Below are 16,996 nucleotides of genomic sequence, written 5' to 3'. Positions count from 1 at the left end.
TTACCACAGAAAACGCCCGGAAAAGGTAAATGGAGTTTTCTAAGAAATTTTTGAATTTTCTTATGAAATGTCTCCTTTAAGAAGTAAGTGTTGTCATGCCTAAGTGTCATCACTGGGGGCTGTATGGAGCATGTACCTTCTCATGCTTCCTCAAGAAATCACGCTGTGTCAGGAGCAGCAGGCTTCTTTTCTCCAGCTAGCAGGCAGACCTCTGGTAAGTCTGGGGGGGTTTCTTCACCAGACATCCCCCACCTGGGCTGTACTCTCCCCCTCTTCACGAGACTGAGCGTTAGGAGAGAGCTGGAAAAAAAAAAAGATCAGCAATGCCGTTTTTTCTTTCCCCGCCCCTACTTGGCAGTGGCTTCCAGGTCCCCTCCTCGCCATTCCTCCCTCGCAGAACGATCCCGTAGGATCAGAGGCCACCGCGGGAAAACTCTTTTTTAAAAGAAAGAGAAGGGGGACTGAATGCAACGGAGGGGACGGGGCTTAGTGTGGCGTTGGCATCCTCCAACGTCCAGCACGGGAATGTGCTTTTAAAGCTCCATTTGTGCTGCTGCAAGCTAATGGAGGGACACAAGAGCAAAGAGGGGCATGAAAGAGGTTTGGTGACACAGGCATTTCCTATTGACACATTTACTATTGCATCATGCTGAGCATTAATAGCAGCGGCAGGGCTGGACTATTGCTCAAGCAGTGGATGTGTTCCTTCTGGTAGTAACTCTGCTTTGTGCATCGGGCTATGGTTGGAAGGGGGGGGTAAAAACATCTCAAAAAAGGGCTCTAGAAAGACTTCTACAGCCACAAGAAAGCCTAGAACCATCTCAAAAAAGATGGCATCCTCCCCTGAGAGTTCTGAAGTGGCTGGTCAGAGTGAGCCATCAGGACTGTCGGGTGTTGCAGCTGCTCTTAACACTGCAGCCCCTGTATATATTACTGAATAGGTTTTTTCCTCAACCATTTTAGGCTTGGAACAAAAGATTGATGCTTTAATCGCATCCCAGAGTGGGACTAAGCGTGACAGGTCCCCTTCCATTACCCAGGACCCTCAAACTGAGGAACAGGGGGTGAGAGATGATGAATTTATTTCAGGGGACCAGGAAGAAGTTGATGACTCCTCTTCTGAAGAGTCAAATACGGAAGGATCAGATTCACAATCTGAAAGATTGATGGTACAATCTCATACTGAATTGGTCTGCTTCACATTCATGCTGCCATTAGCTGAGTCAGTCAATGAGCCCACTTCTTGTTTGAGTTCACTAAAGCCTCCCCAGGCTATTCATGCTTTTCCTATCCATTCATTGCTAAAAAAGTTTTTCCTCCAAAAAAGTTTTCAACACTTTATCCTATGGAGGAAGAGTTTAATAAGAAATGGGGGATTGCAGTAATTGACGATGCTATATCCTCTGTGAGTAAAAATGTGACTTGTCTGGTAGACAATGCTCAAATGCTGAAGGATCCAACGAATAAGAAGTTTGAATTCCTATTTAAAAACAATATTTCTCTGGCAGGTTCAGTGGTTCAGCCTGCGCTGGCAGCGATCGGTGTCAGTCCTTAAGAGACCAGTTTAAACAGGTGCTCAAGATTATTCCTGATCACCAGGCCCAAGATTTGGCCAGGATACCAGGGGCGTTATGTTTTACAATTGACGCTATGAGAGATTCTATTCTCCAGGCCTCCTGACTTATGCTTGGGCTGGTGCATGTGCGTAGAGTTCTATGGTTAAAAAATTGGTCAGCCGAGGCGCCATGCAAAAAACTCTTGGCTAGTTTTCCATTTCGCGGTGAACGGCTGTTTGGGGACGATCTGGATAAATACAGCCAAAGAATTTCTAATGGGAAAAGTTCCCTTTTACCAGTTAAGAAGAGGTTTAAGCATTTTTCTTTTAAACGAGTTTCTTCTCCAGTGCCAGGAGCTTCAGCCTCCAGGCAGTCACGACGGCCTCCATCGTCAAGTTCAAGAGGTAAACCTTAGGTTCAACCCCAGGGACAAAAGAGGACCTGGGGAAGAACACCCACAAAACAAGTTACTAAAACCTCCTTATGAAGGGGCGCCCCCGCTTGCTTGAGTGGGGGGAAGACTTGTGCAGTTCTCAAGGGTCTGGCAGGAACAGTGTCAAGACAAATGGGTGGCTTCCTTAATATCTCTAGGATACAAACTAGAGTTTCGAGAGTTTCTGTCTCCTTGTTTTCTCAGATCAAATGTTCCCAGAGATCCAGAAAAAAAGAAGTCTTTCTTTCTAGCTTTGGACCATCTCTTGTCTCAAAGGTGATATCGGTGGTCCCCATGGAAGAGCGAGGGTTAGGGTTTTATTCAAACTATTTCACGGCACAAAAACCAAACGGGGATGTCAGACCCATTTTAGATCTCAAAGATCTAAACCGTTTTTTGAATATCCGCTATTTTCGCATGGAGTCAATCCGATCAGTGGCCTCCATTCTACAAAGTATAAGATGTATCCCCTTCAGTTCTCCCACATAGAGGAGTTTAGCTCCCATGGTTGAGACAAAGGATCTTCCATTTTATTACTAGAGTAGGACCCACTAATTCGGGGTACTTTGTCGCAGTAAGTGGGCTTAGCACTATATGACCATATAGTGTGACCAAACCCCCGTATTTCTTGAATATGTTCAGGCGTTTTATACTAGCCCTGCAGGAAATGTCAATCTTGTATGTGTGCGCTGTAAAATATTTTGTACTGTTTGTAGGTCTTATACCAGCACCATCTTGAATTTAAACGCACTGTATGGTGTGCCCCCAAATATGTTCTTGTATATTGTAATAGGCCCTGACCAGGTTTTTTGGGCTGGAGCACCCCTCCCCCTCCTCATTACCTCTTATTTAGTGGCCACCAGTGCATAGGATGTATCCCCTTCAGTTCTCCCACATAGAGGAGTTTAGCTCCCATGGTTGAGACAAAGGATCTTCCATTCTAGTACAAGAGTAGGACACACTAATTCGGGGGGAATTTGTCGCAGTAAGTGGGCTTAGCAATATATGACCATATAGTGTGACCAAACCCCCGTATTTTTTGAATATGTTCAGGTGTTTTTAACTAGCCCTGCAGGAAATGTCATTCTTGTATGTGTGCGCTATAAAATATTTTGTACCATTCTACAAGGTGGAGAACTGCTAGCATCAATCAACATCAAGGATGCTTACCTCCATGTACCTATTTTTCCCGTTCACCAGAAATATCTATGCTTCGAGATAGAAAATCTTCATTTTCAGATTGTAGCTCTGCCTTTCGGTCTAGCTACTGCACCTCAAGTGTTTACAAAGGTCTTGGCTCCCCCTTTAGCCAGATTAAGGGCTCAGGGTATAACGATTCTAGCTTACTTAGACGATCTACTCTTGATAGATCAGTCGGTAGCATGCTTAAATCAGAGTTTGGTCACCTATCTGAAATACCTAGGTTGGATTCTCAACCTAGAGAAATCTTCCTTAAAACCATCAAGGAGATTGGAATTCTTGGGTCTGATCATAGATACAGCTCAGAAGAGGGTGTTTTTGCCCCAGGTAAAGATCAGTTCCATAAGGGAACTGATTCAGGTGGTCAAAGCAAAGAAGAATCCTTCTATTCGACTTTGCATGAGAGGCCGTTCCTTATGCTCAGTTTCATTCGAGACTGCTGCAAAACAGTATCCTATCAACTTGAAATAAGAAGGTCCAAGCTCTAGACTTCCCAATGCGTTTATCCCCAAATGTGCGTCAAAGCCTTAGTTGGTGGTTGATAACCAAGAATCTCCAAAAAGGAAAATCCTTTCTACCAGTTACCTGGAAAGTGGTAACAACAGATGCCAGCCTTCTGGGCTGGGGAGCAGTCCTAGAAGAAGTGTCTGTCCAAGGAAAATGGTCCAAATCAGAAATGACCTTGTCCATCAATATTCTAGAGATTTGGGCAGCACGCCTGGCCCTGAAGGCCTGGATGCTCAGATTACGGAATTGTCCTGTCAGCATCCAATCCAACAATGCAACAAAGAGAGGTGAATCATATCCTAACTTGGGCAGAAAACACCACACCTTGCCTATCGGCAGTCTTCATTCCAGGAATAGAGAATTGGCAGACGGACTACTTGAGTCACCCGCAGTTGTTCCTGGGAGAATAGTCTCTTCACCCCGACATCTATCAATATGTCAAAGATGGGGAATTCCGGACGTGGATCTGTTTGCGTCCAGGTTCAACAAAAAGTTCAACAACTTTGTGTCAAGGACAAAAGATGCGCTGGTATGCGGAACAAATGCCTTGGTTTTCCCGTGGGATCAGTTTTCACTGATTTATGCATTCCCTCTTGTTCTGTTGCTTCCGTGACTTCTTTGCAGGATCAAGCAGGAAGGGAAGGCAAGGAGTCCTGTGGCCCCAGCATGGCCCAGGAGATCTTGGTATGCAGAGATCGTAAAGATGGCGGTAGGAGTCCCATGGACCCTACCACCATGGCCAGACCTTTTCTCTCAAGGTCCGGTCTTTCATCCTACCTTACAAACACTAATTTTAACGGTTTGGCTATTAAGACCCACATTCAGAAGAAGCGTGGGCTGTCAGGTTCAGTAGTGTCTACTTTGGTTAATGCTAGGAAGCCGGCCTCCAGAGTCATATATTATAGAGTCTGGAAGGCATATGTCTCCTGGTGTGAATCCAGGGGTTGGCACCCCAGGAAATATATCATAGGTAGGATCCTTGACTTTCTACAGATGGAATTAGAAATGAAGCTGGCCTTGTGTACTATCAAAGGCCAGGTGGCGGCCTTATCGGTATTTTTTCAATGACCACTTGCTTCGCACTCTCTGGTTCATAACTTTATTCAGGGGGTATCGGGGATTAATCCTCCAGTTAGGTCACCCCTGAACGCTTGGGACTTGATTTTAGTCCTGTCGGCATTACAGAAACAGCCTTTTGAGCCAATACAACATATTCCTTTGGTCCTTTTGACAAGGAAATTCGTTTCTCTGGTTGTTATATCTTCTGCAAAAAGGGTATCCGAGTTGGCTGCTCTTTCTTGTAAAGAGCCATGTTTACTTATTCACAAGGATAAGGTTGTATTACGTCCTCACCTCATTTCCTACCGAAGGTAGTGTTATGCCCTGTACACACGGTCGGACTTTGTTCGGACATTCCGACAACAAAATCCTAGGATTTTTTCCGACGGATGTTGGCTCAAACTTGTCTTGCATACACACGGTCACACAAAGTTGGCGGAAAATCCGATCGTTCCAAACACGGTGACGTAAAACACGTACGTCGGGACTATAAACGGGGCAGTGGCCAATAGCTTTTGTCTCTTTATTTATTCTGAGCATGCGTGGCACTTTGTGCGTCGGATTGGTGTACACACGATCGGAATTTCCGACAACGGATTTTGTTGTCGGAAAATTTTATATCCTGCTCTCAAACTTTGTGTGTCGGAAAATCCAATGGAAAATGTCCGATGGAGCCCACACACGGTCGGAATGTCCGACAACACGCTCCGATCGGACATTTTCCATCGGAAAATCCGACCGTGTGTACGGGGCAATAGGTTTTCATTTAAACCAGGATATTGTTCTGCCTTCATTTTTTCCAGAACCTCGTTCTGCGGAAGAAAGGTCACTATATTCTCTTGATGTGGTCAGAGCAGTCAAGGTCTACTTGAAGGCGACTGCTCAGATTCGTAAAACAGATGTTTTGTTTGTGTTTCCGGAAGGTCCTAAGAGAGGACAGGCAGCATCGAAATCTACTATTTCTAAATGGATTTGTCAAGTGATTGTTCAAGCTTATGGTTTAACCACTTCCCGCCCGGCCTATAGCAGATTGAAGGCCGGGCGGTGGTTCCGTTATCCTGACTGGGCGTCATATGACGTCCAGCAGGATGACATGTCGCTGCGCGTCCGGGGGGGCGTACATCGCGGCGATCGGTGGAGCGGTGTGTCAGTCTGACACACCGCTCCACTGATCTTGGTAAAGAGCCTCCGGTGGAGGCTCTTTAAGACGTGATCAGCCGTGTCCAATCACGGCTGATCACGATGTCAATAGGAGGAGCCGTTGATTGGCTTTTCCTCACTCGCCTCTGACAGACGCGAGTAGAGGAGAGCCGATTGGCGGCTCTCCTAAGGGGGGGTCTGCGCTGATTGTTTATCAGCGCAGCCCCCCTCAGATGACCACACTGGACCACCAGGGACGCCACTAGGACCACCAGGGAAGGGGGCAACATGTGGATGGCCAGGTATGTACCCCATGGCCATCCACATGGGCCCAATCTGTGCCAATCAGTGCCCACAAATGGGCACTGATTGGCACCATTATATTTCAGTTATGCCCAGCAATGTCACCCATTAGTGTCATCAGTGCCACCAATCAGTATCATTAGTGCCACCAATCGGTGTCATCAGTGCCACCCATCAGTGTCCATCGGTGCCACCTGTCAGTGCCCATCTGTGTCCATCAGTGCCCATCAGTGCCCAACCGTGCCACCTATCAGTGCCACCCATAAGTACCCATCAGTGCCACCCATAAGTACCAATCAATGCCACCTACGAGTGCCCATCAGTGCCGCCTATGAGTGTCCATCAGTGCCGCATACCAGTGCCACCTATAAGTGCCCATCAGTGCCACGTATCAATGCCCATCAGTGCCGCCTATCAGTGCCACCTCAATGGTGCCACCTCATCAGTGTCCATCAGTGCCGCCGTATCAGTGCCCGTCAGTGCAGCCATATCAGTGCCCATCATTGAAGAAGAAAACGTACTTATTTACAAAAATTTTTAACAGAAACAAAGAAAAACTTGTTTTTTTTCAAAATTTTCAGTCTTTTTTTATTTGTTGTGCAAAAAATAAAAACCGCAGAGGTGATCAAATACCACCAAAAGAAAGCTTTATTTGTGGGGACAAAATGATAAAAAAAATTGTTTGGATACAGTGTTGCATGAGCGCACAATTGTCATTCAAATTGCAACAGCACTGAAGGCTGAAAATTGGCCTGGGCGGGAAGGTGTCTAAGTGCCTGGTATTGAAGTGGTTAAAGAGGAAAATTCCACCTTTTCATATTAAAGCACACTCCACCAGGGCTGTTAGTACTTCCTGGGCAGTGCATCACCAAGCCTCCATGGCTCAAATCTGCAAGCAACTTGGTCTTCAGTCCATACATTTACCAGATTCTATCAAGTAGATGTAAAAGGTCATGAGGATTTTGCCTTTGGGCGCAGTGTACTGCAGGCAGCAGTATAAGTCCTCTAGTCTCTTGGTGCCCTACTTTTGTTGTGTCTCCCTCCCTTCAGTTGGCATTGCTACGGGACATCCCACATAGTAACTACTATGGCTCTGTGTCCTGTGATGTACGATAAGAAAATAGGATTTTTAAAACAGCTTACCTGTAAAATCCTTTTCTTTGAAGTACATCACAGGACACAGAGGGTCCCTCCCTTCTTTCTGGTATACACGTGTAATGCTTTGCTACAAAAACTGAGGTACTCCCAGTAGTGGGAGGGGTTATATAGGGAGTGGACTTCTTGTCTTAGGGTGTGCCAGTGTCCATCACCTGAGGGTGGATTATAACCCACATAGTAACTACTATAGCTCTGTGTCCCATGATGTACTTCAAAGAAAAGGATTTTACAGGTAAGCTGTTTTAAAAGTCCTATTTAGCAGTTTATATTTACTAAAATAACTGCATTTCTATGTTCTGTGTACTGTGGGAGACCAGGTATGGTGAATGCAGGGTCCTGGGTTCAGTAAGACTTAAATTATTGACTTTTAATAAATAAGACCGGATTTCTGGGATACTGTATCTTGTCATTATTGCTCTTTGCACTGTCCTCTGGATTCCATCAGATTCTTATCTAATTTGGACATTTCTGTCTGACATTGAGCTCATCAACTTTTTATTCAACTAATATGCCTTGATTATTATTCTGTATGTTAAAAATTGTAATTATATTAGGATATTATTATAAGCAATAGTAAGGGATTTAACTGCTTTACACAATCAGAGTACAAACTTGTGTCTTTGACAAGTAACCTGGGGAATTGTCACTAAGATTAAGATGAGCACTGACAGAATCCAAGATGTAGGTTGTGAGCTTGTCTCAAATGAACTGAATAAAGATGCTTCTGATGACGCACGTTGCAAACAGTGTATCCAAACACGAGGGTGTTGTTATCCATGCCAGTGGCACTATGAAGGGTTGATGACATACAAGTAAACATAATGAGCCATGCATTGATTATATAGTTTTACAATATAGCCCATCCTGAGCGCTTGTGTATTAGAAAACCACAGAGGAAAATGCAAAGGTCTTTACTAAGAGCTCTGTCCAATTTCTTTTGAGGCCTATTGATTAGGGAAGTGTGAACTTTTACATATCAGTTTAGAAATTTCACATACAGTATACACTCCGTTATTCTATTCCATTGCTATTTAAAGGGAACCTGAGAGGACAGAAATGCGGTAGGTGTCATTGCAGGCTTAGTTTAAAAGGAGAAGCTCCAAGACTCAGAACAAGTATGCAGGATGGCAGCTGAGACTTCACCTTTGACATGCTTCTTCAAGGTAATTGATTTAGGGGAAATCATGAATCTGCTGGCCCCTATGTGACTACTGTGTCCTGTAGTGTGTCCCATACACTCTTCAGTACCAGGTTCTGTGCTTCCTGAGAGGGGAATGTGAAACCATGAGGTTCCCTCTTAAAACACTAGTAGTTGACAGACCACTAAGCTCTTCTGCCCGAGACCTCAGTCTCTTCATATGCATGTAAACCCCAGGCCATATTCTAAAAAACTCAATAACATCATGTGACTGAACAAAAGATTGCTTGAGTCTAAGGTATGTTTAAGAAGGTTTTTAAAATAAATATGCGCAGGGGGAGAACTTTTTTTAAATTGGAGATCTGCTTAAAAGCCTTTCTCCGGCAGGGTCTTGAGTCTTCTAACTTCCTTGGGGCAGAGTAAGAGGGTTGATTTCTGGATGATTTGGACAACTCCTATTGCTCTCCAACAGTAGGGTCCACTTAGGCTCTAGACAACTGCAGAAGTAGGATGAAGTGACAAGGGGACTGGGAGCAGTAGGCACAGACTGCATCACTGGATCACTGTCCTCATCTTATAGTGAGGGAGATATGACTGCAGAGGTAAATAAAAAAGTTATTGTTTTTTTTGTGTAGAAAAATGTGAATGAGTGGGAGAAAAAGGTAGGGGCACAACGATTGCACAGAAATGGGCATTAAGGATAGGGGGGTTCCTTTAAAAGTAAAGCTGATTCACGTTTTTAAGAAGAATCACAGATGATTCATATGCGAGCAATATCTAAATCCCATAAAGCCTGATTACCATTATGGCAAAGTCCATTCTAGCAAAATAAAATATCACCATCACCATTTTTATGATATAATAAACTTTATAAGATTTTAATCAAATATTCCCCCATCATTCTTTGGACTACTGCCATATAACTATTCATCTAATATGAGCATAGTGTAGATTGGACCTGTGATTTTGTTAATATTCGAAAAAAAAAAAAATCTCAGAACAATTGAATTTATATTATTTTATTCAGCAAGAAAAACACTGCTTTTATAGAGTATCTCCAAATTTTACGCAACACTTTTCTACAAGTTGCACATTTGAGTTCATGTTTTTTTAATGTATTTTAGGAACATTTTTCCATGCATTAAAACAGATGCAAAAATGCAATAAATGTATCCAATAGACACAAAAATACATAAAACATTCTAAGGTGTAGCCCGGTTCCAGCCAACCTTTTGGATAGAGCAGGTAAATGTTAGAATTTCTGCCAGGTTATGCTATCTATGATCCTGAAGAAGAGATTGTTCTGCTTTTTGCTGTTGTGTCCACAAAGGAAACATGTCTCATTCTGTTCTGACATCTGTCATCTGGACAGGACAAGAGGGGATATCTCCCTTATGGGGACACATATATCAATTAAAAACTAACAGAGCTCCTAAATCTTAACTACTATACTATAAAATGCATGTGCAGGCCATCTGTATACCAATTGTAAGATTTCTTCTGATTCCCTGTTCTGTCTGGCACCAGGCAAAAAGACAGGAAGTGAGATTTGCCCTTGCTTTCTCTTTTATTTGACAGAGAGGAATCTCCCAATTTGGGACTAAAACAGCCATAAAAGAAAAAAACGTTAAATGTACAGTATGCAAACCCTAAGGCTCTGCTCTGTTCGTGCTTTCTAGTGCAACAAAAGACCATGAAAAATAGTTCCCTTTAAATTAGATATTTGCTGCATTTTTTTTAAAAAAGTGTGCTGAGTTTTTAAAAGTCCCACTTGCTGCATCTTTGGCATCCTATTTGAAAAACGCATCAAAGAAGTCTATAGGAATGCACCAAAAATTCACTACAGATTTTTTTAGGTGCATTTTTTAAAGCGGAGTTCCACCCAATTTTTAGAGGTGGCCTTAAACGAAAGACCACCTTTCCACCCCTCGTTTTTGAATATTTAAAAAAAATGTTTTTCTTTCTCGAGTATCTTTTTTGGAACTACTAAGAGTACTTCCGATCCAGCCAGGCCACGGCCCAGGACGTCACATCCTCTTCTGTGGCGAGCCCCACGTTGTCTTCTGCGACCTGTGTGTGTCCCAGAAGACAAGCTGGCCATTCACAAAGCACCACGCGACTCGCGCATGCGCAGTAGGAAACCGGCAGTGAAGCCGCAAGGCTCCACTGCTGGTTTCCCTTAGTTCGAATGGCGGCGCCTGCACCTGATCCGATGGACGGATTGGCCTCGGGGGACCGACATCACGGGCTCCCTGGACAGGTAAGTGTCCTTATTAAAAGTCAGCAGCTACAGTATTTGTAGCTGCTGACTTTTTTTTTAAAAATGTTGCGGCTTTAAGTCACAGGTCAATTTTCCCAAGTGAACAGGGATGAAAACATATTACATAAAATTTTAACTCAATGCATTAAAAACACGCTAAAAATGTAATATGCTTTTTCAAAAAGCGCATATCATATTTTAAAATGATGTGAATAGAACCTCACAATTAAAGCGTTAGTAACGTTTGCTTTATAACTTTTACCTACAGGTAAACTTACAATAAGGTTTACCTGTAGGTAAAATAAATATCTCCTAAAAATACACCGTTTGGGAGATATTCCAGTGAGCAGCAGCCGGTGATGTCACTGGCACATGCACCCTGAAGGGACCACATACTCATGCTGTCCCTTCAGAGCTCTGTGCCATGCCCATGATTCCCATGCACATGGAGTTATATAATTGCAGCAAGGCAATTCAAATGGACAGAGCCCACAAACCCGGAAGGAAGACTAGGTGAAGATGGAATCGCTCTCAGTGTGCTGCTAGAGGGATCCATTCAATATGTAAGTCTGACATAATGTGCTAGTATGCAGTGCATACTAGCACATTAAACCAGCAGGGGAAACTTTTTTTTTTAAGTTTACAACCGATTTAACTTCTTGTATTTGCTTCTTTTTATCTTTTAAATATAACTGAAAGTGATTGGTATATATGTTCAAGAAGTGCAAAAAAAAACAAAAACTGTTTATCCTGCCAGAAATCCAGTGAGCGTATAACATCCTGAGCTCTCTGCAGTGTTATCAGCCCTGCGCCATTTACCACTGTGAACTACAGAACACCTCTCCAGCTATATTATGAAGAGAAGTGGAGGAGGAAGTGTTCTTTTTTCAAAACTCAGGAGTTAGCCTACCATGGCAACCACACTCAGACAGAAATGTGTTACTGGCAGGATCACCAGATGAAAATAAAGGAAAAAAAATCCTCAAACAAAAAAATGAATGCAGCCACCACATCTAAGGACTGATGAGCTGCAATATATTACATTTTTGTTCATTAGTTTAGATGCACTTTAATAAAGGTTCTAACCCTTGCACGCTCAATACAAAATTAAAAACAAAGTTTTATCTGGAGATGACTTTAAAACACATTAAAAAAAAATTGCCACCCATCTGTTGTACAACTCAATGTAAACAAGTTTAAATTAAAATAGCAATGAACACCCCTAAATAATTATGGCATTGAACTTTTATTAGTTATTAATAGGAGATACAATGCGCTGTAACCTCAAATCGAATTTCACTGTTTAGCAGTTTCTTGTAGTCAGTAGCCAAAAAGTGATATCTGATCAGATGCTAGAGTACCTGGCATGCTTTTGTAAACTTCCCAGATCCATTAGTTGTATCCAGCATCTTGTCAAAAAGCAAAGAAACATCAGTAGTCAACAAATATTTTATTACTACATAGTGCCAAGATTCTGACACTAGTCCTGGCTGAAGTCTTTGTGGGCTTTCCTTCTCAAACTGCTAGCTGCCTGTCTCATCCTTACCTTTTTGTTTTCAATATACAGATGTGCTGACTTCACTGATAGCATGCTTGTTTTCCAGGTCAATGATTCATATGGTATTCAAATTTTTGACTTTTTAAATTCTAACGTCACACTAAACGTTTAGAATCCAAAAAGTAGGATTTTATTCCAAACTTATATCATATGAATGAGCAAAAACGTTTTGGAGACCGCACAGTTCCCTCTTCATCAGGGCTTTCAGAATGTTAATAAGAACTCTCGTCGTGATAAATAAGTGCTGTGAATCTACAGGGGCCCCAGTCACATTCAGCAGCTGGCTGTGGCAATCCTCAGCCCTGGTGGCCCCCAATATGTGTTTGCTCATACATACAATATAAGCTTGGAATACAATCCCAGTTTTTGAGCTTCAATTTTAGTGTGGTGCTTTGATTTTTAGCTTCCCAAGGTTTCTGTGACAGTTCATTGGCATATGGAAGCAACCCACATATTGTTTGTTGCCCCAGTGGCTCAACATTAGTACAGTTGTGACAAAATGAAATTCAAAGACAAGAGCTCTGTTCACCTAAGGTTCCAGCTCCATTAATAAATCACTGCAAGTATCATACAGTATTAAAGTCAGTGGTAGTCAGGCAGGTAGCATTTTCAGAAGGCGGTCAGCCAAAGAGGTCTACATATTTCCCTCAGTGAAGATTTTCTTCAAAGATTATTTCCCCCAATACTATTCTCTCAGGTTTGGATGGCCATCAGGAACATGAAGCAACCGTTGGCTTCTTAAAATTGTCTGGTGTTCTAGAGCAGGGTTGTCCAACCTTTTGACCTTCCTTGGTCACATTGGAAGAGGAGGAATTGTCTTGGGCCAAACATAAAATGCACTAACAATAAGGATAGCTGAAGAGCAGAAAAAGTTAGGCAGATCACAAGTTAACGATCACTGATATAGATGATGTACTTATCTGAGTAATAAAACTTAATTTCTTTTGTAATATTTTTAATTATAAATGTAAAAGAGGGCAACATAAAACAAGTGCAATATTTGACACGTTTTTGATAAACTAACGCCTCAATATCTGGTTGGATAGATGTAGTAGCAATTCCCAAGGTGTTTCCCAGATATTTTGGTTCTAATTTTGCCCTTTGTGTGCCTCATCTTTGAAAATAGTTGCTCACAAATATAGGTGCTGCCGAAAACTAGTGACATGAATAAGACGTGATTGTGAAGTGTGGGATATTTTTCTTTGGGAAGATAAAACTTCTAAAAGTCCAGTAACGAGACACTGTAAAATATTTCTTGGGTCGCATGTGTTCACTAAGTGTAAACGCATTTTTACAAAAAAATCAGAAAAGCAAAATCAATATTTTTAAGTAAGTTTATGAGTTTGTGTTGCACTGCATTCATAGCTATCCTGGGTTGCATGCGGCCCTTGGGCCATAGGTTGGACACCCCTGTGCTAGAGGAAAGAAGTCCCTCCTATCAACTTCTGTTCTTTGGAATTAATTATTCAGGTTTAGGTCTAACATATAGAATGTGAATCTGAATCCTTTAAAAAAATTATGATCTCATCTGGTTGACAAAGGGAGAAGAGCCTGCTGTCACATTTCTATGCTTGCAATTGTTACTATAAATTATTAGAATGTATTAAATGTATTAAATACTTGGCTTCAGTCTTGATCTTGCATTGCTTCTCATTCGTGTCTGATGTACTATACCCACATTAAAGAGACTAAAAAGTATCCAACATATTTCAAGACAGAGAAAAACATCTCTTCAAGAAACGAGTCATATGAGTATATATGTGCTTTGTTCCAGATCCCGAGATTGCATGGTTCTTGTCTGTATACCACTGCAAAGATAAGAAGACGACGTTTGTTATAAGAAATGCCTTGCAGTATACTATTATATCTTCACCTTCTGGTATTTCTACAGTTGTCCTGGAGGTGTCCTCTTTTCTTTGGCCATATGTTTGTAATAGGCCCTCACCTAACAACTGTATTATTTACATTTATTTTCTCCATCAGCCAATCCCCCCCAGCTATTCACTTTTGTATGTCTTGACCCTCCTTCTTAGATTGTAAGCTATAACAAGCAGGGCTTTCTAATTCCTACTGCATTGTAACCGTTTGCCCTTATGTTGTAAAGCACTGCATAAACTGTTGTCACTATATAAATCCTGTAAAATAATAATAGGCGATGGCTATGAACATTTGTGCAGTAAAAAAACATCAAAGTCCTGAAAGGTATGTGCAGTGGTCTTTACTGTTTTTTATTTTTCCATGCAGATAATAACTTGAGCTTCATTACAGTCCATTGTCCAGCACTGAGTAGACTGCAGTGGACCTCAGTGTAGAAAGTGGTTTGGCCCAACCTTCAACAACCATCATTTTTGCGCACCCTTTGCTCCAAAGATGTCACATCTTGGCACAGTAATAACATGACACAGCTAACAGGCTTTTTTTGATAACAGCTTAACATTTCAGTGTCCTCATCAAGGCAACAATTGGTCACTTTTCAATACTTCAAGTGCTAAGAGCTTAAAGTAGAACTAAGGACAAGGTTTTTTTTTAATTTTGGATAGAGTAAGTAAGGGTACTGTCATTTTTTATTTTTTTTACCATCTGTGTCCCATTGGGGAAAGTTCCCGTTACTTCCTATCTCATAGCCAAAACAGGAAATGAGAGGAAACCCCTCCAAAGTAAGGGAATCCTAAGTTGTCACAATGGTCACCATAACTATTGCTGCCCTTGGAAGATTTCACCTCTATTACAGTTCTAGTGATAAACCAGTATTTAAATATTCCTCCTCTATTACCCATGGCCCTTCATGCCCTTTATCACAAATTGCAATGTAAATACCTTTTTTTGGTGGGTTTCACATTACATCATATGATCATAAAGTTTTGGGTCCTCTCTGTAATGCGGGACCCAACAAATGGGATAAATTATATAAGGTAGTGACATCACCCACTGGCATTCACTGCTCTGTACATTGTCGAAGGTGGAGATCAGTCTCCTCCCACCGGTCAAAACTATATGCTGCACACTGGTATAGTCAGGGTGTCCATAAAAATATCAAAGGTGGATGGATTGGAGCGTAAATAAACAAATGAATTGCGCTTCCATTTGAACCATAAAGAAACATTTATTATGTGGTCATAGATAAAGCACACAGTCTGAGAAAAAACCACAGTCATATGTAAAAAGCCCAGTCTAATGTGAAATGTAAAAACCTGGTCTTATCCAGCCTCAAACCACTTGATAAATACCCCATCACTTATGATTTAATTGTAGGTTCAAGACCACATACCAGCCGGGAAGCACATGAAGACATGCCGGGACCAGCTGCCGGTTTGCAACAGGGAAGACAAGCTTCAATTGATTATGTAACCAGGCAGTAACCCACCAAAAATGGCCGCTCAAGGAATCACACAGGATCCGAAAGTGATGGAATCAGCAGCGCGGAGGCCCAGGGAAGGTGTTGTCGCCACCCCCACGGCTGATGTCAGAGGGGCGAGGACCCAGGGGCGCTTTCTCACCAATAGGATGATGCGTTTTTACTCAGACTGTGTGCTTTATCTATGGCTACGTAATACATGTATCTTTATGGTTCATATGGAAGCACAATCTATTTGTTTATTTATCCTCCAATCCATCCACGTTTGATATTCTTATGGAGACCCTGACTATACTAGTGCGCAGTATATAGTTTTTGCTTTTTTGCTTTGGAAATTTCCATTTCTCCAGTGGACTGCTTGCAGTACAGTGCTGGGTCAATAAGATTTATATTGCTACACACAACTATTAGACCATTCCATGGTTGAGCACCTTTGGTCCATTTAATGTATATTTCCTCCCACCTCACAGCAGTGCCAGAAGGGGAGAGGAACTGGAGCTTTGCCTTCACTTGATCATACGTAATAAAACACTAAAAATTATGTTTACACATCCATTTGTGATAAAGGTCATGAAGGGCTGTGGGAAGAAAAGGGGAGGAAGTATTTGAATGTCAGTTTGTTTGTTAGCTTCTTCTTTAACATCGTGCCACCCACGTAACGCATATGTGTGACAGCAAATATGGTGGACTTTAATGCCCATTTGCCACATATGTGTTCATGGGCGGCAGATATTTCTGTGCTGACAGCACACTCACTGTGCACGCCCAGTACTGAGACCATCTTCCCAAGACAGCTCCCTGTCTCTAGTCATGATAAGAACCCAGTAGGACGAGCTCCTGATCATATGACCACTGTGACAGACAATTACAGTGGTCATGTGATCAGGCAGATGGAGTTAAACCTGATAAGCGTCTTCTTTTCCTTTAATCTGCACTAATCTACTATATGAAGGCCTGAAAAAGCATTCTTATGTAGCACCCTCTAGTGTGCTGGAAGGATAATGCATGTTTTTGTGACAGTAGGTAAATTTCCAGGCTTGGCTGCCAGCCAAGCCTGGGTGTGTTTTGATCTGGGTTGGGAGTGACTCAGAGTAGAGCTGGGTGATTCACGCGCAGCATCACCAAGACCTCCCACTTCTTTCCAGAATGTTCTAGTGTTTTCTGGAAAGGAAGGAGGAGAGAGGAGGTGGAGCTGTCTGGGGTGTTCTGGGGAGCCCTGACCAATCCCCAACCTTGATTGGCAGAGGACAGGCCTCCTTAAATACCCAGGGCCAGCTCAGTGGGGGAGGAGTTGTTCGGGTGGAAGCTGGAGGTGGTGAGCTAGGCTGT

The 16,996-nt window shown here is 42.4% G+C and overlaps 1 protein-coding gene across 1 annotated transcript in view; it reads right to left on the bottom strand.

Moving 5' to 3' along the window:
- Positions 1 to 9,497: 9,497 nt before the first annotated feature.
- The window catches only part of FAP (fibroblast activation protein alpha), a 194,814-nt gene continuing 187,315 nt past the window's right edge, over positions 9,498 to 16,996 (bottom strand). Inside the window, exon 26 of the mRNA XM_073634041.1 lies at positions 9,498 to 14,120. Within this exon, the coding sequence (XP_073490142.1) occupies positions 14,022 to 14,120 (99 nt within the window). The 3' untranslated portion in view covers positions 9,498 to 14,021. The remainder of the gene's footprint in view (positions 14,121 to 16,996) is intronic.

Source organism: Aquarana catesbeiana, linkage group LG06, assembly GCF_042186555.1.
Source record: "Aquarana catesbeiana isolate 2022-GZ linkage group LG06, ASM4218655v1, whole genome shotgun sequence".
Classification (NCBI taxonomy): Eukaryota; Metazoa; Chordata; class Amphibia; order Anura; family Ranidae; genus Aquarana; species Aquarana catesbeiana.
This window is presented reverse-complemented; position numbering and strand designations above follow the sequence as displayed.